The sequence below is a fragment of the Miniopterus schreibersii genome (genome assembly GCF_964146895.1).
Source record: "Miniopterus schreibersii genome assembly, chromosome: 13".
Taxonomy (NCBI): Eukaryota; Metazoa; Chordata; class Mammalia; order Chiroptera; family Miniopteridae; genus Miniopterus; species Miniopterus schreibersii.
The window spans coordinates 53101955-53128137 of record NC_138113.1 but is presented as its reverse complement, the minus strand read 5'-3'; the positions used below and the strand labels follow the sequence as shown (position 1 = coordinate 53128137).

At 42.5% G+C, this 26183-nt stretch overlaps 1 protein-coding gene across 1 annotated transcript; it reads right to left on the bottom strand.

Annotated features, from left to right (window-relative positions):
* Window positions 1–25: 25 nt before the first annotated feature.
* STARD7 (StAR related lipid transfer domain containing 7) lies at window positions 26–25896 on the bottom strand. Its single transcript, XM_081156693.1, has 8 exons — window positions 24019–25896; window positions 14512–14720; window positions 14129–14178; window positions 13155–13265; window positions 12991–13073; window positions 11944–12043; window positions 2758–2842; window positions 26–1970 (listed from the first exon to the last, which is right to left on the bottom strand). Exons 1-8 carry the CDS (start codon window positions 24321–24323, stop codon window positions 1786–1788), a joined length of 1128 nt encoding a protein of 375 aa, XP_081012819.1. The 5' UTR covers window positions 24324–25896; the 3' UTR covers window positions 26–1785.
* Window positions 25897–26183: the final 287 nt, after the last annotated feature.

The following is a 26183-nucleotide window of genomic DNA, read 5'->3' as shown; positions in this document are numbered from 1 at the left end:
CCACCACCACCTGTCCAAAAACATACTCCTTTATACCAATCTTTATTTATTCACACATTTGATAAAAATATCAAGAGTGAAATCATTATGACGACACAAGTAACTGTATAGGCCGACCCCAATGCAGTCACGTTCCCAAAAACCAGAACATGAGCTACACCCAGCTCCTGAACACCTCTGCGCTCACACCCACCCACACCTGACAACCGCAGGCGCTAAGTACAGACATAACCCAGGCCTCTCCCTGGCTCGTCAGGTCCTGGGCATGAGAAAACTGATCAAGAAAAGCAGCTGGGGCTGCGCAATGCGTCTCTGCTCGACCAGACTCAGAGGCAGCCAGACCGGAAACACTGGGCTGTGATTTCCTTGGCACAAAACCACACAGGCAACAAAAAGGTTGAGGGGCTTAAGTTAGTCTCAGGTTTAGATCCAAATAGGAAAAAAAAGGGGGAAAACTTGATCATTTAAATCATTTTTTAAGAGGGGGGAGGGGAAGGGAAGAGGATTTAAAACTTGATCCCTATCATCCCACCAGAGGGCAGCACCACCACGAGCAGAAGCAGCGAGGCCAGACTGATACGAGGCCAGACTGATACCATCTGTCTGAGATCGCATCCACACAGCAGTTTGCTTTTATTTTAGCTCTGAAGAGAGCAAGAGAAACTTTCAGAGGAACAAGAGTCACATAAACCCATTACATTAGTCTGGGGCAAGATCTCATCCACTGGTTCACACAGCTTGTCTACAGCTGAGTGCTCCAGGGAGTGGCCCAACCCCACTCCTCCGCCTTTAGCCTTCTGAGATGGACAAGTCCTCGGCATCCAGTCCAATGCGAAGTGTGAAAAATAATGCCTAAATCAAAATGTTGTTTTCTAGATAGTGGGACTAGAGAAATTCTATTCATTCCCAAATCCCTACTTTTTGACACAAAGATTAAAAAATATATATTATACTTCAGAATTCAGTAAGTGAAACACTGAACTAAATAAACTTTTAACATCAAAAAAATATATATTAATGTGGGATGTTTTGAGCATCTCCACTAATCCTATCAAAACAGTAATAATACAGAAAGCTACTGTCTGAAAGGATTCGTTTCCCAGTATTCTTGGTAAATGGGCCGAGGAAGGGGGGGGGGGGCGGGCAAGCCAAATTAACATAGTGCATGAATGTAGAACCGGCCAGACCAAAGGAAATGGCTTTGGATAGTCAATGGGTGGTATTGGGGAAGCGAAGAGAGAAACTTCCTGGTGCAAACTTTATGTTCCTAAAGATAGAAGGTGAGGACAAGGCACTTACACTGCCAAGCAACAGTTCGCATCCATTCACCACCAGGACTATCACAGTACCAAGGGCGCTCCCAAAGACCCCTCACTGAACCATCAACGGGCCTCCTTCACTTTCCAGTTGGACCTTCAGACTAAAGTAGTCCAAACGCTGCAGAACTGATGGTGGGAACTGGAATGTTGGCAGAGGAAACCATTCAGAGGAAGCAGAAACAAGTCGCCCCTCCTGGCCTGGCACGGGTTGCTCCAGGTTAGCACTGGGATACTGAACTGCGGAGCGCTTGGCCTGAGAATAGGACAACACCCCTGGGCGCCGCCTCCTCCTTCGTTTTGACAAAGAGCAAAGGCAGCTCTGAGTGAAACCAGACACCAGTAGTGGAATTATCTTGCACTGGTGGTTATAGCAGACGTCTTCTAGTACGTGTCCCTGTTCTGTAGCAGAGTGACAGGGACCGAGACAGGGCTAGAAGTGGCCTGTCCCTTCTTATCCCAAAGCCCTTCAAGCGTACTCGATCCGGGCAGGGCCACAACTACCCTCATTCTTCCGCTCAGAAGATGGTGTGGTGGCCTTGGCTTCACTGCCCATTTCCACAGGCTTCGATGAGATATAGTCTTTTACTTTGATCTCCATGTTCTTGGCTTTCAGGGTGGCCATGTGCAGCTTCTCCAGGAAATCTGGCATGCCTGTTGGAGAGAAGGGAATGTAAGCAGGCTGACAGACAACCCAGCAGTGGACTCAAAATTCAAAAGCCCTATTTCCTTCATGGTGGAGCCCATCCCTTCTTATAGAGATCACAGCCTGATTGACAACCTGTGGGTGGCAGTTCCCTCTCAAAATGTAGAGTGAAAACCCATGACCTCTGAGATCATTTGAAAAGGGATTTAAGGCACTTAAATCCCAAGTGCCTCTTTCAGGTGATAACGATATCACTTATCAGTGGCACAGCCTATATACCTAGTATCCTCTGCATTTTCCCCGAGGTACAAGAAGATGCCAGAAGAAAGAAAATCACATCAGGATGCTTTTTAAGGCAAGACACTGAAAGAGAAAGGTATGAGTACAGCCATGATGTATAGCCTTTGTTAGGACAGGTGCTGCCCCTTTCTCCAGGTGACTGTCCTATGACCACCATATTTTCTCTGCCAAATTTTATGTCCTCAATACTACCTAAGTAAAAAAATTTTAAGTTCATTAATGTCCACAATCCATATTTAAGGCATTAAACAAATGCCCTTAAAACTCCCCTCTAAGTACAGCTCCTTTCTGGGACTTCATACTTCTCATCCCTCCAAACCCAGCTGGAGGCTTCCACAGCTTCATAACATTCAAGCACAAGCTTAGAAGGATGTTTAATTTCCCCAAGAGGACTCCAGAAACACAAGTACGAATCTAGCTGCTGCCAATAAGAAGCTAGAGAAAAACAAAATGCTCAACCCAGGTTCCAGGCCCTGCACACAAGTGCCCACTCACCACTGGAAACCATCCAACTAACACAGTAGCGAGGAAACACAGTCTGGGGATTGTCGCTGTATGTCAACAAGTAGTCAAAGCCATTCTGAAAAAGAAAAAAAGTGAACATGAAGGTACCTGAAGAATTACCTACCACAGCCTCCTTGTCAAGGCCCACAGGACAACCATGATCTGAGGCTGGGGGAGAGTGCCATTTCTTTAACCCTAAGCAGAAGAGTTAACCCTGAAGACCTGAGAGGTTGCTTGCTATCCGTAGAAAGGCCTGCTGGCAAGGTTGGCTGCTGGCTGGAGCCTAGGAACCTGGATGCAGGAGTGACCCCATTCAAATGCTAAGAATGGCTTCTACTGCCTCCTGCAAATCAAGCAATTTATGCTGAGCACCTGCTTTCCTCCTGGAGCTCTGTAATTTTGGTATGTGCTGGACAGAAGGTGCCTATGGAACCACCCCCAATAAAAATCTCAGGTGCCAAGTCTCTAATGGGCTTTCCTGGGCAGGAGCATCACACCCATGTTGCTGCATTCTTGTTGCTGGGAGAAGAATGGGCTCTGTGACCCTCGTGACAGGAAGAGGGCGTGGGAAGCCTGCACGAGGATCCCTCCGGGCTCTGCCTTTCCCCTTATGATCCAGCTGTGCATCCCTGTGTATCAGTGTGATGAATCTTAGCTGTGAGGACAACTATATGCTGTCCTATGAGTCCTTATAGTGGATCTTCTAATGTGGGGGTGGCATGGAGGACCCCAACACACACCCTCACTGTTGAAAGATCTTAACCTTTACCAAAATGGTATTAACTCTATTACTAACAGCAAACATTCACACACAGTGCTTAACTATGTTCCAAGAACAGCTTCAACTCCTCACAACAATCCCAGAATGTAGGACCTGTTATCCCTCATTTTACAGATGTGGAAACTCAGCTCAGAGAGGTTAAGTAACTTGGCCTAAGGTCACCCTTCATATACTCAATGAGAGCCAACATGAACCCAGGACTCTGACCATGGGGCCCACGTACCCACGCTTTCTGGGTCAGCCCTCTTGCTGCCTGATAGAGTGAAGGACAAGGATTAAGGAGGCCTGTAGGTGTCCTGATCCTGTCCGAACCAATTATGCTCCACCCCCCACCAAGGGGTAAGGGGAACCACTGTGAGTCTGCACTTTGTATGGCAGACAGCCACAACTCCAGGTGGCAGACGTAGACTTCAAGCTCTTGTGCCTTTACACCAAAGTCCATATCCTTTTTCCCTGAGGAAACTGTTCATTCTCTTATTCATGTACTCAATATTATCAGAATGTCTGCTACGTGTCTGGCATTGTGCTAAGTGCTATAGGAAAAAAAAATGTGCTAGTCCTTGCCCTTGGGAACTTCCACTTAGAAGGCTAGCTGGGTGCCTAAATGTGTGCCGTCACAGAGCTCCAGAGGAATACTACGGAGGTAAGAGGAAGGAGAAGTAAGGCCCAGACAGCGGGAATGGGAACAGTACCCACCACAGAACCAGTTATAAACACTCAGGAGACACACATTGTTTTTAGTCATCACATTATTGATCTTGTTGGTATTACTAGTCTGAGACTGCTGTGTGTTTCAGGTTCAAGTAAATGAGTGTTACACTGGGGTGGGGAGTTGAGAATTTAGTTTTTCAGCACAGAGAAAAAGGGTAGATGTAACATATAAATAAAAACTACATAGTCCTCGCCCTGGCTGGTGTGCTCAGTGGTTAGAGCCTCCCCCCCCCCCCCCCCCCCAAAGGGTTGCAGGTTTGATTCCCAGTCAAGGGCACATACCTGAGTTACAGGTTTGATCCCTGGCTCCAGTTGGGGCCCATGCAGGAGGCAACCAATCGATGTGTGTTTCTCACATCGATGTTTCTCTCTCTCACTCTCTCTCCACCCCTCCCCTCCACACTCTCTAAAAAGCAATGGAAAAAATTATCCTCAGGTGAGGACTAACAAAAACAAACAAACAAAATAATTATACAGTCCTGAGTTTGAATTAGTAAATCCTAAGTATTAGTATGCACTTAGGATTTATCTTTAAAATAAACAAATGAAACTTATTACTTAGTTCTATCTTGTGAAAAAGCCTAAGAACAAAGAGCAAGCTGCTACTACTATGAGTACTCCTGGAAGACAAATTTTGATACTTGAGTCACATTTCCTTAAGAGGAACAAGAGTCCCCTGAAAAAATATAAACGTCGAGGTTTAGAGCTAAAACTACACGATAAGCTGGGACATCTTATAATACCAGAAAACAGAGCTCCTGAGATCAAGTCAAAGGATTCGAGCCAGTAAGATGATGCTCCCAGTAGCCAAACATAGGACAGTTTGAGCATCAATAATAACCATAGTAGCCCAGCCGACATGGCTGAGCGGCTGAAAGTCGACCTATGATCCAGGAGATCGGGGTCCGATTCCTGGTCAGGGCACATGCCCAGGTTGTAGGTTTGATTCCTAGTGGGGCTGTGCAGGAGGCAGCCGATCAATGACTCTCTCATCTTTGACGTTTCTCTCTCTCTCTCCCCCTCTCTCTGAAATTAATAAAGATACATTTTTTTAAAAAAAGAATAACCAGAGTAGCATTTTCTCACTCCATTGAGATTTTTGCTTTCCAGGCAATTGTGCTTGGTTTGGCTCAAATAAACTCACTAGAAAAAATAATTAATAACTGTAATGAATTAAAGCTAATAAAATATATACACATTCAGTGAGTTTCTAATGGTATTTAAAAAAAAAGTTATCTTTGGAGAATCCCTAGTTGAACATAAGTCCTGTAACTAAGACTATACAGAAGAGGCTACATCCAGACTAATAGAGGAGTGGCAGAGATCCTAAATGAGCTGGCCCCACAACCACATGTGGCAGTTGAGAATCTGTAACATTATCTCAGCTGCAGAGGTCGCCCCCTGAGGAGCAAGGGGTCTCAAGCCCACGAGGGGCTCCCCAGCCCAGACCACCAGTGCTGGGAAGAGGAGACCACATAATGCCTGACTATGAAAACCTGAGGAAATTCAATCCTTCTGGGTGAGAGGAAAAGCTACTGGAAACCCAGGCATCCTCTTGAAGCAGGGGCGGGGAAACTTTTTTCTGCCAAGGGCCATTTGGATATTTATAACATCATTTGAGGGCCATACAAAATTATCAACTTAAAAATTAGCTATAAAAAAAGCTCCTAGATTTATTGAATTTCAAGTCCCACCTACAGCTGCCTTGGCAGGGCCAGGCCAGACAATACTGGCCCGTGGGCCAGATATTCCCCACCCGTCTTAAAGGGACAGAGCACAAAATCTTGCTTGCAGGGTGCTTGAATCATACAGGGAGAGAACGCGTTGTGTGGCTTCTGGGAGAGGGGTGGAGGGACAGCCACTAACATCCCTGTGTTGAGTCCATCTCCCACAATGCCCATGCATCCCATCTTTCCTGGATCAAGCACTCCTCCCACATGGCATTAGCCTGGGGAGCTACACAAGCCCAAGCCCCACTACTCCTGAGGCCCCACTCTTCCCAACTCCAACAGGGCTGTAAGCTCTGCCACTGGAAACAAGTGTGGGTACACGTTACAGTCTTTTTAAAAAAAACTCTCGAGGCATTCTGGGCAAGCCTGGGCGATGCCAGAGACACACAAGGAGAACGAGTTGTGTGGCTTTAAGGTGAGGGCATTTTTCCTTGGCACCCAACCTGGGTTTCATTCCTGTTGGGCCCACTACATCCCCAAAGCATTAGCCTGGAAAACTGTACTAGCTCCACCTGACCACACCCTGAGGACCCACTGACTGTGACCAGCCTGGGCCTGAGTTGCAGTCTTTCTTGAAAAATTCTCAAAGAATTCTGGGTGAGCTCTGGGGGTACCAAAGACACACAGAGACTGAGTTGTATGGCTTTAGGGTGAGGGCTGTCTTCCTGTGTGCCTGACAGGAGCCACTATTCCTGAACCAAGCCCTTCCTCCACAGAGTCAAATCTTAACCTGCTTTAGCATAACAAACTCCACTGATTCCACACTGATGACTCCCTGAGACCCCTACCACACTGCAAAGGCCTGAAAGTCCCAGATGGGTGGCAGTTGGCCTCGGTGTATGCTGAGACTTTTGCTGAGTGGCCTCACACCCAGTCTATTAACCTGGTGAACATAGTTAGCCCCTACCTGGTGACTCCCTGAGAACCCGCCTCATACAACTCACATACTGTCCGAGGCTCTGCAGAGAGTGCCTTGGGCCATTTGCTGACCTGCCCTAGGCCTGGTACTGGTGGCAGACAGCCACTTTACTACACAGCTTGGCCCCTCCCCCACACACCCAGGCCCACATAAGCAGCTACTTACTGTGGAACACTTTATAGCTCTTAACGGGCAGCCCAGGGCAAGTCATAGGCAGTGTCTGATATTGACTTGCACCAGAGTCCCTACCAGGAGTTCCGTGAACCAACACACCCAGTGGCTGGCTTCAGACCAAAATGAAGCACAACCTGATTAGCTCCACAAGGGAAACACCCAAAGGGAGGTCTTGGCAGGCACTAGACCCTGCTGGACCAAATTCCACCTCCTGGGGTCAGCCCCCGCATAGCAGCTCATACACTGTGGAGGGGCCAATCCTCATAGCCAGCCAGCCTGAGGGTCAACCCCACCCACTAATATGCAAAGAGCAATCAAGACTCAACTACAACAAGAGGAGTCATATAAACCACACAAGGGACACTCATGAAGCATCCAGCTCAAGTGATCAAAGAGACTGCCATTGAGCCCCACAGGACACCTATTACATAAGGCCACCCTACCAAGACTAGGAGACACAGCAGATCTACCTAATACATAGAAACAAAAATAGAAAAGCAGCCAAAATTGGGAGACAAAGAAACATGTCTCAAATGAAAGAACAGGAGAAATCTCCAAAAAAAAGAACTAAATGAAATAGAGGCAAGCAATCTACCAGACAAGAGAGTTCAAAACAATGATTAGAAGGATGTTCAAGGAACTTAGGAGAAGAATAGGTAAACTCAGTGAGAACTTCAACAAAGAGTTAATAAACAGAAAGACGGACACAGAAACCATAAAAAAGAACCAGTCAAAAATGAAGAATAACTGAAATGAAGAATACACTAGAAGGAATCAACAGAAGATTAGGTGAAGCAGAGGATCGAATCAGCGATTTGGAAAATAAACACCCAATCAGATAACAGATAACACCCGATCAGAGCAACAAAAAGAAAAAAGAATTTAAAAAAAATGAGGATAGTTTAAGGGACATCTGAAACAACATCAAGTGTAACAACATTCACATCATAGGGAAAACAGAAGGAAAAAGAGAGAAAGGGATTGAACACCTAATTGAAGAAATAATGATGAAAACTTCCCTAACCTGGTGAACTCATACAACCCAACACCAAAAAAACACAATCCAATTAAAAATGGGCAGAGAACCTGAATAGACACTTCTCCAGAGAAGACATACAGATGGGCAACTACATATGAAAAGATGCTCAATGTGACTAATCATCAGAGAAATGCAAATTAAAACCACAATAAGATATCACCTGACACCTGCCAGGATGGCTACCATCAATAACTTAACAAGTTTTGGTGAGGATGTAGAGAAGAAACCTTCGTGTATTGTTGGCAGGAATGCAAGCTGGTGTACCTGCCATGGAACAGTATGGAGGTTCCTCAAAAAATTAAAAATGGAACTGCCGTATGACCCAGCAATTCTACTGGTGGCTATTTATCCAAAGAAACCCCAAACTAATTCAAAAAGATATCTGTACCCCTTCCTACATTCATTGTAGCACTATTTACAATAGCCAAAATATTTAAGCACCCCAAGTGACCATCAACAAACCAATGGATAAAGTAGTTGTGGAAAACATATACAATGGAATATTATTTGACCAAAAAAAAAGAATGAAATAATACCATTTGTGACAGCAGAGATGGACCAGAGGATATTATGCTAAATGAAATAAGTCAGATAGGGAAAGATAAATAACATATAATTTCACTTATATGAGGAACCTAAAAAACAAAATAAGCAAACAAAACAGAAACAGACTCATAGATAAGAGAACTGATGGTTGTCAGAGGGGAAAGAGGGGGGAGGCTGGGTGAAAAAGGTGAAAGGAGTGCAAGTACAAATTGGTAGTTATAAAATAGCAACGAGGGTGTAAAATGCAATATAGGGAATACAGTCTATAATACTGTAATAACTATGTATGTGCTAGGTGGGTACTTGAAATATCGGGAGGGTCACTTTATAAATTATATAATTATCTAAGCACTATGTACACCTGAGACTATTAAATACTGAATGTCAAAAAATGAAAAATATTAATTTTTCCTTTAAAATTAGACACATATACTCTTCTCGATATCTGAGGATTTATACTCCCCTTCTGAATGCAATTTTATATTCAGTGCACAACCTGTTATTTGGAGGCTGACTGTCTAGTTAACAAGAATTAAATAAACTTTCCATTCTCCTCCCTCTTCTCTCTCTGCCTGATGATCACTGGTCATTTCACTGCTCATTCAATCATGTGCCAGATGGGGAACACAAACAAGCTGACAGTTGTTGAGGGTAGTTATCTTGGCAAAATGTACAGAAAAGTGAGTACCAGTTCTGGATTCTAAGGATGTGAGTTCAATCTGTGACTGTACCACTTACTAGACTAGACAATAAACGCTGCCTTAGTGCTTGTCCTTGGAAGTCAGTCTCACCCTGGATTGAAACCTCAACTCTACCACTTACTGTCTGTGTGACTGTGGGCAGGTGAAATAACTTTAATGCATGTCAATTTATTGATCTATTCATTGGGAATGACAATAATACCTATCTCATAGCATTGTAATGAAACAATTCACACATAAAGCACTAGGGGCTGTTGTTATATATAATGATAACCTTTATTATCACAGTTGTATAAAATCAAATGTGTCCCTTAGCCTTCTGTCTTTGGTGCCCTAATCTGCAAATAATGTCTTCCCCACAGAGTTGTTATAAGAATTAGCCTATTCAATAATATGAAAGTATCATGTACATAATGGGCAATAAAATATTAGTCATAGCAAATTCTAAAAAAAAAAAAAGACACAGTATGAACAAACTTCAACGTCTGGATCTTATTTAGATTCTGATTCAAATAAACCAACTAAAAAAAATCATGGACAACCAGGATATTTGAACACTGACTACATATTTGATATTAGGGATTATTATGATATTGAGGTTATGTTTTCAAAAATCTTTCTGAGATAAATACTAAAATATCTGTAGAAGAATTCTTCTATGGGTTCTATAGCAACACTAGAATTTGCTTCAAAATAATCAGGGGATTGGGAAAGGGTACAAATAAAACAAGTTTGGTTACAAGCTGATCACTGTTGGAGCTGGGATGGATACATCAGGTTGTTGCTAATTCTTTATCTTCTGTATACCATTTCGAATTTTCCATAATAAAAAGTAAAACAAAACACCATACCTTGGCTCAAGGCTCTATTTTCCATCAGGCAAATCCATACTTGGCTGCCTTTTTCAAGTACCCTCTGTATAAGCCAATGTAATTTATCACTCCCCGCAGCCTCTACCTTCCTTTCTATGCAATGTGTCTCTGAACATGACCAGGGCTCATTCTCATCTTTGTTAGACATGTTAAACATGTCTTCTACCCTTAGTGTCCTTCCTGTTTTCCTCTATCTACAGTCTACCTGCTTTTTCACAAGAACCAGCTCAAGCTTTACCTTATGCATAAGAGCTTGCCACAATTATACTAAAAGAATTATAGAGATAATTCCTAGTGTCTCCCCACCCCAGCTAAAGAAATTATTTATTGGGTGCCTGTGAGATACAACATACTGTGCCAGGTGCTGAACTATGGCTTAGCTGTTTTATGCTCACAGTTTCTAAAGGCAGCAGTGCTGGAATTCAAGTCAATTTCTTCCAAACAGGAAATATATGGACAAGGTTCAATTTTCAAAAGCAACATAAGTCTGCCTCCTACAGTGCTCCCAGCCTGATCTAGACTCTTCTTCCTAAAAAGGTAACTAGCCATCAACAGCAGTCTTATTTCTTTTCTGTCTTCTAAAGCAAGGACTTCCAAACATTTTTAACTACAACACACTGTAAATAATCCTTTTTACACTGCAACCCAGTTCTCTCTACACCAAGGGTGGAGAACCTTTTTTCTACCAAGGGCCATTTGGATATTTATAACATTATTCGAGGACCACACAAAATTATCAACTTAAAAATTAGCTATGAGCCCGGCTGTGCGTGGCTCAGCGGATCGACCTAGGATCCAAGCAATCGGGGTTGGATTCCTGGTAAGGGCACATGCCCGGGTTGCAGGCTCGATCCCCAGTTGGGGGCATGCAGGAGGCAGCCAATCGATGACTCTCCCATCACTGATGTTTCCATCTCTCTCTCTCCCTCTCCTTTCCTCTCTGAGATCAATAAAGATATATTTAAAAAAAAAAAAAATTAGCTATGAAAAAAGCTCCTAGGTTTACTTAATTTTGAGTTCCGCCTGCAGTTGCCTTGGCAGAGCCAGACTAAGTTATTTCTCAGGCTGCATATGGCCCACGGGCCAGATGTTTCCCAACCCTGCTTTAGATTGTCAAATAAAAAAACGACAACGGCCCACACAACAACAGCTGTTCAGTGGGAATGAATCAAAATTATACCTTTTTTTTTTTTGTCACAGAGGCAAAAATATATAATATTTTTTGGTGTGCTGCAGAATTTTAGTAATTAGTTTACGTGTGCCATGAGATGAAAAAGGTTGAAAATTGCTGGTCTAACCCTTTCATTTTACAGACAAGGAAACAGAAGTCAAGAACGGTTGCATATGTTCTTTCCCAGTGTGGTGAAATTTTAATGGAAAAGTACTCGCTCCAGTTCCTAAAGAATGCTGCTAACCACAGGCTGATAAGTTAGGGGATATCATCTTCTCTTGTCTCTCAGATAAATGGTACTTTGTCTTTGGGGAATCCTCCAGGTCTATCAGCCCACAGCAGAGGTTCCCAAAGTGTGGTCTCCAGTCCAGTAGCATCAGCCTCACCTGGGAACTTCTTAAAAATCCAAATTCTCAGACTCCAGTGGATTCTGAGAACCAATGCACCAATGACCTCCCCATTTCAGATAAATGGCATTCCTCGAGAAAATTCCAAAGCTCCCACACACGCCTCTTGGATGATGTAAAACTCACCTCATCAAATGACTTGTGGGGACGGATAACCATTTGGGATTCATATGATCTGACCCTTACAAATTCTGGAGACTCCGGCACACTAGGGTGCTCCACAGCACTGGTAAGGAGAAAAGTTAAAGAAACTGAATGTCTACATACAAAACAGCACAGAAGCTAAAGTTATGAGAAAAATCTAAAAAGCAGGCACTAATACTTAAAATACAACAGAGAAGCCCAACCACAGTGGCTCAGTTGGATAAGTGTCACCCCATGCACCAAAAGGTTGCAGGTTCAATTCCCAGTCAGGGCACATACCTGGGTGGTGACTTCGATCACCAGTTGGGGACTGTGTGGAAGGCAACCAATCGATATTTCTTTCTCTCTCTCCCTTCCTCTCTAAGCATGACCTCTATCCCTGGCCCCAGTTGGGGCAAGCATGGAAGGCAACCAATAGATGTCTCTGTCTCACATCAATGTTTTGCTCTCTGAAAAAAACAACTTCTGGTGAGGATTAAAAATAAATAAATAAAATAAAATATAACAGCCCTGGCTGGTGTGACTCAGTGGTTAGAATGTCGGCCCATGCAATGAAGGGTCCCGTGTTCCATTCTCGGTCAAGTGCACCTACCTGGGTTGTAGGTTTGAGCTCTGGGGCTCTGGTCAGGGTGAGTGTGGGAGGCAACCAATCGAGGTTTCTCTCTCTCTCTCCCCCACCCTTCCTTCTTTCCACTTCCTCTAAAAACCAATGAAAAAAAAATCCTTGGGTAAGAACTAACAAAAACCAAGAAAACAGGAGTCACAAGACAAATGAATGCAAACTAACTTCTAAAACAAAGTGAGTTCCCTTGGTAATTCCCAGCTCACTAGGCTTTGTGTTGAAGGCAGAGCACTTCTTTTTTAAATTATCAATATTAAGAAATTCATGTTCTATCATGTTCTAGCTGGGATGGATAGGACCCAGGCTTCACTTATAAGGGCACTGAGAACATGCAAACCCACCAGACATATACGAGTGAAGGACACTGCTAACAGAACTCAGCAGGAGTCCCAGGTAAACATACTTACCGTGACACCAACACCATCACATTGTTTTCCTGATCCACGCTGTACCGCCGAACATAAACATAATCCCGTGAGTACATTGGATACTAAAAAAAAGGGAGGAGCAGGATTATTGTTCTGTCTCACGTGGACGCGGTAAAAGTAAAACCAGAAGTAAAGATACTCACAGGAAAATGTGTTACCCAGTGAAGAACCTCGGAACCACTAATGACGTCCCTCTCAATCACTTCCAGCTTGATTACCAGGGCATCCCACTTTTTTCTGTACTCTGTATCTAGCTATGGAAAGAGAAAGGACAAGAGATTTAAAACAAAGCTGTAGAAACCTTCTCCAGATGCTTGGGCCTCTGATCCAAGGAAGTTTTCCTGAAACAGTGATCCAACCTAAAAGACAGTGTGCTAAAGTGCGAAAGACATGGCTGTGCTTACACAGATGACTTAAAATCTCCACTTGTAGGTCAATGCCATTACCTTACAAGCAAATCTTAACAAGAAAAAGACAAACCAAAGAATAATATAAGATGTAACAGGTATGTCTGGGGAAAATACAATAATAGATAGTGACATAAATGTATAAGGATAAAACAATTCTAAAAAGTTTTCAACAAAAAGTCCAAAAGGATGAGCAGACACCTCACACAAAGAAATGCCAAGTAGCCTATTCTTTAAAAATTTCTAACATCACTAGTACTTAAGGAATTCCAAAATAAGACACTATTACACACATCCAAACCAACAAAATTCAATGTAAATTCACAAAATTCAGTGCTTAGGGGAATGTGTGCACTTGCATATTATAGTGGGTGCTATAATCATCATTCCCTTCTTTTTGGGATTTTGATTCTGGAGGGTGGTACTCAACCCCAGGGCTCTGAAAAATAGGTGACATTTCCTCCAACTATTTCATTTCATCTCATCAATGGATCTGGAAAGGGGTAGAATTGGTCTCGTCCACACTGGACAAAGAAATTGTAAGTCAAACGTTTACCCAGATGCTATTCAATGTGAGATGAGGGGTACAGAGAGGGATGTATGTATTGAAGCCAATGTCTTCTAAGTCAGAGAAATTACTCATGTGAAGGGTGGTTTAAGTGCATTTCTAGGCTTAGAGGGTCCAAATTAGGGAATAAAAATTTACTCACCTGAACATTGAAGAACTGCCGGGGTGTCACATCTGTGTAGGTTCCAAAAACTAGAACGACAAATAAGAATCAGGGATGTTAGCCACACTCTCATCACTCACCATATTCCTATCATTTTACTGTATTTCAATTATAGCACTGACAGATCTAAAAGGCAGATTCAGAAACTAGAAGTCATATTGGTGTGGCAAAGACACCCTACAGAAAAGTACAGCAAAGAGGACACTGAGACTTGTCATCTAGGAAAGACAACAAATAGTAAACCATGGCAAACAAAAGTAAACCAAGAAACAACCAGAACGGAACAGTTTAGAGTCTGAGGAACAGAAGTCCCGGACACCTGGGCAACCATGGAACATACAAGGCAGCCAAGCTGGGCTCACCTCTGTACTGGTAAAGATGAGTGCCTGTAATAGGGCGCCGCCACAGTTTAAAGTGTTTCTTATCCATCACCATTTCCCATGGTGCCTCTTTGCCACCTGAATCTTTATTCCCTTCTGTTTGGGATTTTGATTCTGGAGGGTGGCGCTCAACCCCAGGGCTCTGAAACACAGCTGACATTTCCTCCAACCGTTTCATCTCATCAATGGATCTGGAAAGGAGAAAAACAACAGGTATGTTGCAGGTGGTTGGAGTCAGCCCTGGGGAATGACATGTCCACACAGAGACTTGTATAAGAATGGTGTAGATTTAAAACAATATAAAGTGAATAAAAATGTAAGTTCTGGAGTCTGATTCCCACTCCAACATTTATTAAGTAGTATACTGAATTACTGTCCCTATTTCTTAACCTGTAAAATGGGGTTAACAATAGTACCTACCTCAAAGGTTGATTGTAGAAATTAATTTGTATGTAAAGTGCTTTGTACCTGGCACATAATTAGCCCTCAAATGTTAACTATTAAGGTTTATGACTTATGAAAGGTCATTTAATACCTTTTGCCCATTTTTTATTGGATTCTTTGTCTTCCTATTACACTATAAGAGTATTTTTCTTACTCTTTTTTAAAAAGATATAATTCATACACCATAAGAATCATCCTTTTACAGTATACAATTCAGTGTTTTTTTAGTATAGTCACAAGGTTGTGCAACCATCACCACTAATTCTAGAATGTTTTCATCATCCCCAAAAGAAATCTATACCCATCAACAGTCACTTTCCATTCCTGCCTCCCCACAGCCCCTGGCAACCTCTAATCTACTGACTCTATGGACTTGCCTATTCTGGACATTTCATATAAATGGAATCACACACTATGATCTCACGTGTCTGGCTTTTTTTCACTTAATCTATTTTCAAGGTTCACTCATGTTCATTTCTTTTTTTATGGCAAAATAATATTCCATTGTGTGTATATATCACATTTTATTTATTCATCCATCAAATGATGGACATTTAAGCTGTTTCCACTTTTTGGCTACTGTAATATGGCTTTGAACATCTGTGTACATGTTTTCATATAAATGTAGGTTTTTACTTCTCTTGTGTAGATTCCTAGGAATGGATTTGCTGGGTCATGTTTAACTTTTTGAGGAACTGCCAAATTATTTTTCAAAGCAGCTGCATCATTTTATATTCACATCAACATGTATGAGTTCCAAGTGCTTCATATCCTTGCCAATACTTGTCATCGTCCATCTTTTTTATTCTAGCAATCCTAATGCATGTGAAATGGTATCTCATGTGGCTTTCAATTTGTATTTTCCTAATGACTAATGACGTTGAGCATATTTTCAAGTGTGTATTGGCCATCTGTGTCTCTTTGGAGAAATCATCTATTGAAATATTTGCCCATTTTAAAACTGAGTTGTCCTAGCTTTGCACAGTGGCAGTATCATAGCCAATGAGGTTTATCTGAGGTGCGATTATTGCTAATTAAAATTAAGTTGTCTTTTTATTGCTAATTAAAATTAAGTTGTCTTTTTATTGTTGAATTATAAGAGTTCTTTATATATTCTGGATACTAATCCCTTACCAGATATACAACTTATAAATATTTTCTTCCATTCTATGGGTTGTCTTTTCACTTTCTTGATAGTCACCTTTGATGCACAAAAGTTTAATTATGATAAAGTTCAATTAATCTATTTTTTCTCTATTTATTTTGGTATTATATCAGACCTTTGCCCAATCCAAAGTCTTAAGGACTTATGCCCATAATTTCTTCTAAGAGTTTTAGTTTTAGCTTATATTTAAGTCTTTGATCCACTGAATTAAGTTTTGTGTATAATGTGAGGTAGGGGGTCTAAATTCATTATTTTGCATGTCTATCTCCAGTTACCCCAGTACCACCTGTTGAAGACTATTCCCCCACTGATATGTGTTGGTACCTTTGCTAAAAATTAATTCACAGTAAATTTAAGGGCTTCTTTCTAAACTTTCAATTTATTCCAACAATTTGTATATCTATTTTTATGCCAATTACTGTAACTTTGTGGTAAATTTTGAAATTGGGGTGAGTTCTTCAAATCTTCCTTTTTCCAAGATTGTTTTAACTATTCTGGGTCTCTTTCACATCTATATAAGTATCGGATTGTCAATTTCCACAAAATAGCCTATGATTTTGATAGGAATTGTGTTGAATTTATAAATCGCTTTGGGAAGTATTGCTATCTTAACAATAACCCATGAACACAGTATATCTTCCCATTTACTTGTCTTTTAAAAGGTCTCTCAGTGATCTTTTGCAATTTTCACTGTGTCATGCACTTTAGTTAAGTTTATTCCTTAGGATTTTATTCTTTTCAATATTATTATAAAACTAACTGTTTTAATTTTATTTTTGGATTGTTCGTTGCTAATGTATAGAGATATGATTTTTAAATATTGATCATGTATCATGCAACCTTGGTAAACTCATTTATTAGCTCTAATCAGTTCCTGTGGATGCCTCGGGATTTTCTATATACAAGATCAGGTCAGCTTCAAATAGAATAGCGTTACTTCTGCTTTTCCAATCTGGATGCCTTTTATTTCATTGTCTTGCCTGATTTCCCTGACAAGAACATGCAGTACAATGTTAAATAGAAGCAGTGAGAACAGATTGCCTTGTTTTGATCTTAGGGGGAAAGCTTTCAGTCTTTCACTATTAACTATACCTTAAGCTGCGTTTTCCATAGATACCCTTTATCAGCCTGAGAAAGTTTGCTTCTATTCTTTGTTAAATATTTTGGGGGTTTTTAAAACATAAAAGAAGGCTGGATTTTGTCAAATGCTTTTTTCCCCTGCATTTATTGAGAGGATCATGTGGTTTTTGTCCTTTATTCTATATTTTTTAATGTATTTTTATTGTTGACAGTACTATAGATGTCTCCTATTTTCCTTTATTCTATTAACATGGTATATTAAATTGATTTTAAAAAATTTTTATTTTATCTATTTTTATATGATGAACTAACCTTGCTTTTCTGGGGCAAATCCTCCTTGTTCATGGTGTATAATCCTTTTTATATGCTGCTGGATTCAGTTTATTATTTTGTACAGGACTGCATAAAACTTTAAAACATTCCAAACAATACTGTTGCAGGGTAGTGAAAAGCTAGAAAAATTCTAGGGCAAGTGGAATAGGGAAACTGAGACAGGAATGTTAAAACAAGACCAAACAGTGTGGGCAGTTTGCAGCCAACTTGTAAATTACAGGCCCTTTCTCTAAGATCCCCAGCCAAGGACACTAGAGAGCAAATGGTTAAAAGCCTCCCTAAGGAGAGAATGCAGGAAATGAGGGGGGAAGGGGAAAGAAAAAAAGGGCAGTTTTATTTATTTATTTATTTATTTATTTCACTCCCTAACAGAGAAGCCAGCAGTCTTGAGGCTTGGTAAAATAAAATTGCCAGGTGCTTCTCATGAATTCTGGGAAGGCCACAACAAAGTAAAAAGGGACCTTGAGAATTAATCTATACCAAGATATTCAACAGAGGAATTTGAAACCTAAGGACAGGAGGGTATATAACACCTCAAACTCCCACCCAATTTGCTCTTCAGATTAGCTGAGAGCCCATCCAAGTGCTATGCCAGATGACATTTGCTTGCCTTGCTTCTTTAATAAATCTGCTCGCTTTAACTGATTCATTAAATTGGCTTTATCACAAGGCAATCAGAGTCTCTCCTTTAAATTCATTTACATGAGAATTGACTGGGGACAACCCTCTCCTTCTGACTGAGGGCTGTATGGATAACAGGTTTTCTGGGGTCTGGGCTGCCTGTAACAATACCATATATCATACTATGTGTCATTATACATCATATATAAATATCTGAAACATTTCATAATAATTTTTTAAAACATGGCTTATATTTTCCCCTTACCCTTTAAATAGGAGACAGGAAAGATTGTTGGCTATCTATGTCATATACAACTCTTCTGTGATTCAAGACTAAAGATACCAACTACTGACACACGCTGTCTAAAGTGCCCTTATACTCCTCTACATCTTCCAAACCAACCAACCAACCAACCAACCAACAAAAAACCCCCACAAAGTTCAAGGTTAACTTCTAGGCAATGAACCACATACATTTACTACATTTACTTTTTTCTACAGAAACACCACATTTTAACTAATTTATCTTTATATCTGCCTTCCTTACTAAACTATGAATTCCCCAATGGCCTAGAATCAGTGGTTTGCGTATCTGTACTCCCAGCTCCTAGCCTGGTAAACACTAGATGCTCAACAAATGTTTATTGAATTGAACAAATAAATGAATATGAAAGTGGGCCTCAATAATTCAAATTCTTATTAAAGCCCTCCCTGTTTCCACCTATAAAGTGAGGACATTATTTCTTGAAGGTTTCTATTAGCTCTAAAATTCCAATTCTCTGAATTTTAAACGTTGGAGTTAGATGAAATTATTTACATGGGGGAAATTTGTTGTTCTGACTGCCTGCAATCTTTGGGGAGAATCCCAGAAGAGGTGGGATGGAGCCTCCTTCTCTGTTAGAGCACAGCTCCTGATTTAAGTAAGGTTAGAGACTTCTGGTAGAGACTTTGAATCTTGAGGAATGAGAAAGGCACAGGATCTTTTGGAGATTATTCTCAGTGATCCTGAGAGAATACAGTGCAGTAGTGCAAATGGTCTAGGGGAAACAAAACCAGCAACACTAGCACCTAAGAAGATTATTCCTGTAGCTAGCTGGTCTTGGCAGTTCTCTCAGCCAACCTGTACTTTGGCTCTGAGAGACCTGACATCTTTCTGATTAATTCCTTTTTGTCTTAAGTTAACCAGTATCAGTTTCTTTGTTTGCAACCAAGAATCTATTATTTATACTGATGTTCTGATGAAAAGGTTTAACCATTTTAGAAAAGTTTTGAGTTAAAAATTGCAAAACAGGATTGACTGCTACCACTGCAAACATGTATAGAAATAGGGAAGGAACTCTGGAGTAGGCAATATGGTCTTGCAGAGGAAAAAACAAAACCACAGCTAGACTTGCTCAGAGAACAAGGCAGGCATCACATGGCACTTTTCAGGACTAGTAAAGCATCCTTTAATTAAAATAAACAACATTCTTGAATGTCATTCATATCACATAATAAAGGCAGGCAGGAATATTTTATTAAAAAGTACATCAGGGGCTCACTAAATCACACAGTAATAAGGTTTTAAGAAAATTAAACTATAAGGAATATTTTTAATGGCCTTATAAGACTCAAGGTGGCACAGAGCTCTGATCCATATAATTAAAGGGCACTAAGTGGCCTTTATTAAAATGATGAGACTAAGGTCCTAGAGGGGACAAGAAATGCCTTGTGAAGAAGTAACATTTATTCTTTGAATAGCACAATATTATTGCTGGAGCAAGAATGCATCATGAAAATATAAATGATTATCTCCCCAGGTTGAAAATCTCTGAGAGGTCTGAACTGCTAAATGCTGACATGACAGACCCAGGTGCCAGTCACTCACTACCCTGTATGCAAAGGAAGGAGGGAAAAACCTCTCACCACACATCTGGGTAGCCTGCTTTGCCAAATCTTGTTTGGGCAGGATGGATGCCTACACCTTGTTATCTGAGAGACTTAAACAAGTAATAAGAAGGAAAGAAGGACAAGAGAGATTATTCCAAAAATAGTAACAGAATCAGATTAGTAAGAGGATCAATGCTTCCCTTTCTCCAAAACTAAAGAGGGTTCAGTATTTGAGAGAGGCTGGACTGAGAGCTATGGAAATTGAAGGTGTAAAACCATGAAAACGGAAGAATAAGTAATAATGGTTGGTTCCATCTACGGGATCCTGCCATCAGTGCAGAGTTTGATACAAGGCTCAAAAATGATTCAAAAAAAGCCATACCTGTAATCAGCAATTTCAGTAAGACAACTGACTCATTTCACAAAACCCCCGCCTCAAATTCCATTCTGTGAAAGTTAGAAACTTTTAAGTATAACTGTTATGGGACACACCTAGTAATAAGAGATATCAACTAGCTCATTGCAATTCTTGGCCAACTGGTTAATGGTAAAATAGTGAAGACAACCTCAAACAATTCAAGTCAGCTCTGATGTAGTTCTGACGGTCTAAGGAGGGTTTATCAGTAAAATACCCTCCAGTGACAGTGGTTTTTTAAAAAATCCTTTAAGCCAAAAGGACTTTTTATTGATCATTTATCTAGTTAATAGCATAATGAAGTTAAAAATATTCTGAGTGCCCACAAAGGCAAAAATGAGAAAACAGCCAATTTTCTGTATGAAACTTTACTGGCACTTATTTACTCAACTTTCTAGAGCAATGAACTGTAACTTTTTTAAAAAGACGGGAGGTTAATGGAACATTTTCCCCTGGCTTTTCATATTTCTTAATTTCCTTCCTCTTTTTGTTCCTGTAATTTTTTCTTAATGTTCCAAAGCAACCAAATATTACTATTGTATTTTTCCATAAGATCTGCCCTGGGCTCACAGAATGCCAGGCAGCACCAAAAATAGTGATTGAAGTGATTTTGTTTATTTAATTGAAGCCAGGTGGGTAAAAGACTTGATTTCTACACCTGGTGCCCTTCTTCTCTCAAATTTTCTTCCTGTTGTTAGATTAATAAGACCCTATTTGTTGTTAAGATGTTCTTAAACACAAGAGACTAGAAAGCAAGGTTATTCTTTTTCATTCTGCATAGAAACTCAAATAACAGAAAAAAAAACACATGCCACTTTAAAGCACACAAAGAGATATCCTGCACATTCCATCACTATATAACCAAGACAGCAATCACAGAATTAGTTTGTACCAGCACAAGTTGGTACAGAAACATCACAGAAGAGCCAAAGGCTGTGATTTAAGGACCACGGGACAATTATTCTCTTCTTCCATTAACAATGAAAGAAATGCACTTGTCCCAAGGCACATTCAACTACAGTCCATTATGGAAGCTATCCAATATCATCTCACTAGAACAAACAAAATCTAAGATGTTCTAAGCTAGCTATGACAACCTCAGCAGTGCCTCTGTTAAAGCAAACAGAATAAACACCAAGCAAAAGAAGTTAACCTGTACCCAAAATACTGTATTCAATAAAATATAAGCATGACAAGCTATCAGAACAAAGACCTATGGAACCACTATATAACCAAAACATAGTTGAATAGTATACTGTTTGCCTCCCTACCAAGATAACCTTTTTTAAAATCCTCAAAACGGGTAACTTGAACAAATTTTAAGTATATGACTGAAATCAAGCATGAAATAGACAATGAAGTGTTAAATAAGGGGCTTTACTAGAACAACCCTGGAGAGGGTCAAAAAAGACAACTTAAGTGTTCTGACTGGCCTTCGTCTAAGCTTGAGAAATTCTCAAGCAGGTTAACCCATAACAATATCTCTTTAGGAGTTAGATTAGAACCAAGAGTATTTCAACGGCCTTCTCGTTTCAGAAACAGCCCAAACAGAGGGAAATGGAATGAATACTGGGGGCATGGTCATCAACTGGCCTGATCTTTCTGCCCCAGTGGACAGTGACTACTAAACTCAAACATTTACCACTTTGATTTCATAACTTTTTTTTTTTTTTAATCCTCACCGAGGATATTTTTTCCCCCATTGCTTTTTCAGAGTGGAAGGGAGGGGGAAAGAGGGAGAGATACATGGATGTGAGAGAAACATGTGATCCGTTGCCTCCGGCATGGCAGGGGATCGAGCTGATGCTCTAACCACTGAACCAAACTGGCTAGGGTGATTTCCTATCTTATTTCCCCCACTAGCTCCTGCAAATAGGAGACCTACTCAAACAGAGGCTCCAAGACATTCCTCCATAAAAACACGTGAAGCCAAACAATGTCATCTGCCCCTAGGCTCCAACACCATTCAACTCCCACCCCCAAAACATCTTCCCTCTCTTTCATACCCAGGAGCCCTTTTCTGGTCTTTCTCTTCTTCCCCAAACAGATCCAACTAGAATTTCCCCCTCAAACTTCACCACTGTGGGACATTGGTATCATCATCAAAAACAGAATAAGGTTTCAAACAGCTAATGGATAATTTTTCAACTTAAAAGTCTCCTTTTATTTCTTCCCCCCCCCCCCCCCCAGACTGTTTCTTAGAACAAATAGCCAAGTAGCAATCACGCTTTGCTATCTTAACTTTTTTGTAAGATTGTTTGAGGTTCTGATTTTAAGTTGCATTTATAAAACAGTAATCCTTCCTGCTAGGAAAAGTATTACCAGTCTTAAAATAAACTTGCATTTACCCACAACTCACAGTGTTACACAAATATGCCTGACATCTGGGTGCTACACCTCTAAAGAGGTGACAAATGTTAACTTTAGTATTTCCATTTTTAACCAAACCAAAAATGTGGAATGACAGAAAAATATGTGGAACAAATAAGACTTGTGTGTGATTTATGGTGGGGACAACTGTTCCAGGTTCCTGAAATCAGTTTCAGAGTTCAAGGGGAACAGTGTACGTGTGTGGAGAAAGCAGTTTAAGAATACCTGTTAAAAGAAAACAGAGGCAATTTTAGTAAAGCAAGAAGCTGAAGCAGGGCTTCTCTAGGAGATTACTTGAAAACTGGAAACACCAATTTAAAATCACAGATTAACAAATTCAGTCAATGACACGCAGTTTTCACACTGAGGTTTTGATGAAGACAGCATGATTTCAGAGCCTAACGAAACCAGTACTCTAAAAGTCCTAGTTACAGTAGCAAAACACTGAAGCTTATAGGTTCAAATGTCTGGACTACTGGCTTGTGAGAGGAGGGCAAAATCCCTTCCAGCCTCATCATTCTGCTGGAGTCACAATGACGAGAGCTCTCCTGGCACTTCTGACCAAGTCCCACTTGGAATGAAGTTACTCTGTAAACTGCATGTCAGATTTGAAACTTGGCTTGAATTTGCACCTTTCTGGGTGCCTTTAGGATTAGACGAACGATGGCCACATGTAGGTGCCTTCAACATCTCATATTATTTGTTGCTCCCCATTCAAAGTCTCCCTCCTACATTAACCTACACGTCCTATTTCCTGCCCGACAAATCAAATTAACACAGGCAATTAAACAACAACAACAACAAGGACTGCCCTAGCCGGTCTGCCTCCGTGGTTAGGGCGTCGATCCACGGACTGGAGGGGCCCGGGTTCGATTCTGGCCAAGGGCACGTACCTCGGTCGCAGGCTCGTCCAGGCCCTTGTGCGGGCGCGTGCAGGAGGCAACCAATCGATGTGTCTCTCTCACATCGATGACTCCCATGACTCCCCCTCCCCCCCCCTCTGAAAAGCAATGGTAAAAATATCCTCGAGTGAGGATTAAAAAAACAAACGAAAACCCCGCAAGGATTGCTAAAATAGGACTCAGCCCCGCCGAGCTTCAAGGACTACTGGGAGCCGCCCCGGTTCAAGGTCCCGCCCTACCCACCTGAGCCGGGCACCGGGGAAAAGCAGCGACCTCGCCCCTGGGCCTACCTTTGCAGCTCCTCTTCCTGGATCCGCTCCTCGTCCCACACGAACACTCCGGCAAGCGCCGCCATCACGGCCGAGGCATCGCCGGCCCGGCCCCGGAGCCGGCGCCACAGGCGGCCGAGGAGGACGCGGCGCGCGCTGTCCGAGTAGAGGCGGCCGTAGAGCTGCGCGATCTGCTGCGCGCGCCGCACGCGCAGGCCCGTCACGAAGCGGCACTGATTGGCCAACAGCGCGAGCAGGCCCCCGCCCCGCGGCACGGCGCGAGCCGCCAGCGCCGCCGCCACCCCCGCCAGCCTCCGCGGGAACATGCTCCCCGTCGCGCGCCCTGGGCAGGGGAACGAGTCCGGGAGATCTCCGAGGGCTCCGCCGACTCTTCTAGTTGGTCAGCGCCGAGCCCGTCATGTGTCTCTGCAGCAGCTGGTGAGGAGGGGTCCCCTTGGAGGAGGTGGCCTGCGACTGCTGCAGGAGGCGTTCGTGGGATGGATCGCGAACCTGGCGGGGCGGCGGGCACCAGCCTCTGCAGTGTCCTCACGTCGGCTACAGGGGCCGCGGTGCTGGGCGCGCGGGAAGCAGCGAGGCCGGCGACTTGCTCCCGGGCACTAGGCGTCCGCCACACACGCTGCCCACCTACAACCTACTCGCTTCGCCGCCGCCGGGACCCTGGTTGGGCGCCGGCCGGGACTCCTCGCCGCTGATTGGCCACGCCAAGTGCTCGTCACCGTCCCTCCGCGCACGCGCCCGGGCCCCACTCTAGCAAGGTAGGTGGCGCGGCGGCCGGAGCTAGTCAAGGGCGCCTCGTGAGTGACCGTCGGGCCCCGCCCCCGCCGCCGCCGCCATCTTCCGGTCCCTCGACCCAGCCCCGCGGAGGAAGGGGTGCGGCAGGAGTCCTGCGGAGTGCTGCGTAGCCCCGCTCGCGAAATTGAGCCTAGGGTGGGATGGGGCCTTGGCATTGCCTCTGCGTGGGCGCTGGGGGAGGTGTCCAGGTAGTTGGGACAGTGTAGGAGCCTTAAGGCGAATGGAGACCCTGCTGAGACCCGGCGGCAGCTGCCCTCACACCGTCCTCGGCTTCCCCTCTGGCTGTCCCCGAACCCCTCCTAGTACCCGGGACGCCTAGATGGCCCCTGGGCCGGAGTCTGCGCGCTCGTCTAATCTTTGCGGACCAGGGAGGCCATCCTTAGAGCCCAGGACACTTTCTGGAGAGCCACATGGGCAGGTGGTCCGTCTAAGTCTGGGGATGCGGTAGCCCTGTGGAGTTCCTTGCATAGGCCCCAGGCCCGGGAGTAGCTGCCCGTTTCCCTGTGACCCAAAGGTACCAGCGTGAGGTGACCAGCATTCCTAAAACCTACTCTGCTGCACCCACGAGCAGCCTGGCTAAATGATCTCGAAGGGCCATGCAGTGACTCCTCTGTCCCCAACCTCACAGAAATGAAGCTGGTGGGTGTCCAAAAGTTGTTTCCTTTTCTCCTACTTCTATTAACTACCTTATTGACAAGCAAAGTATTGTAGTGATGTGAAAGGGGCTGTGCTCATTCTGAGGCAATGCATTGGAAATGTTACTCTTACTGGAGCTAGTGGAGCAATTTTAGATGTTCTTAATAAAATGTTTTTCCAAAAAGAGAAAAAGAAAATCATGCTTTACTGGGAGCTGAAATCTATATTAATCCTATCCAGACTGTGTGATTTTACTCTGGGGATTGGTATTGATGTTTATTTTCCCTTGAACGCAGGTAAGAAGAAATGGGTATAGAACAGAAAATTGTATTTGATGCTTTGTTGAGCCGGGCTTTTCTCAATGATGGTAAAGATGGTGGGAGGGGCCAGTTGGCAGAAAAGTTGAACTTTCCTACTGTCCTGCTTCCCTTGATTAAAAGGAGTTTGGTACTTCTGCTTGGTCTTTTTGTTTTGTTTCTGTTTTTATTTTATCAAAATGAACTCTCAGAACTCCAGCTGAGCCCATCTAATCCCTCAATTTTTCTCCATCTGTGCTGCTTCTTTCCCTCAGTGTATAAACACAATCAAGCCCGTCTTCAAAAAGCTTTGAAAAAAATGAGGCTTTAACTCTTCTTTGCAGGTACAACCCAATTCTTCCTTTCACAGCTATGATTTTGTTTTTAAAAGGATAGCGTAAACGTGCTTGCTGTCTCCATTTCTACACCTATCTATCACTT

Coding starts and splice junctions, on each gene's coding strand:
- STARD7 (XM_081156693.1), bottom strand. CDS start 24,323: ATGTTCCCGCGGAGGCTGGCGGGGGTGGCGGCGGCGCTGGCGGCTCGC. Junction 14,179..14,511: donor TCATCTTTACCAGTACAGAG/GTGAGCCCAGCT, acceptor TTGTCGTTCTAG/TTTTTGGAACCTACACAGAT. Junction 13,266..14,128: donor GGCAGTTCTTCAATGTTCAG/GTGAGTAAATTT, acceptor CTCTTTCCATAG/CTAGATACAGAGTACAGAAA.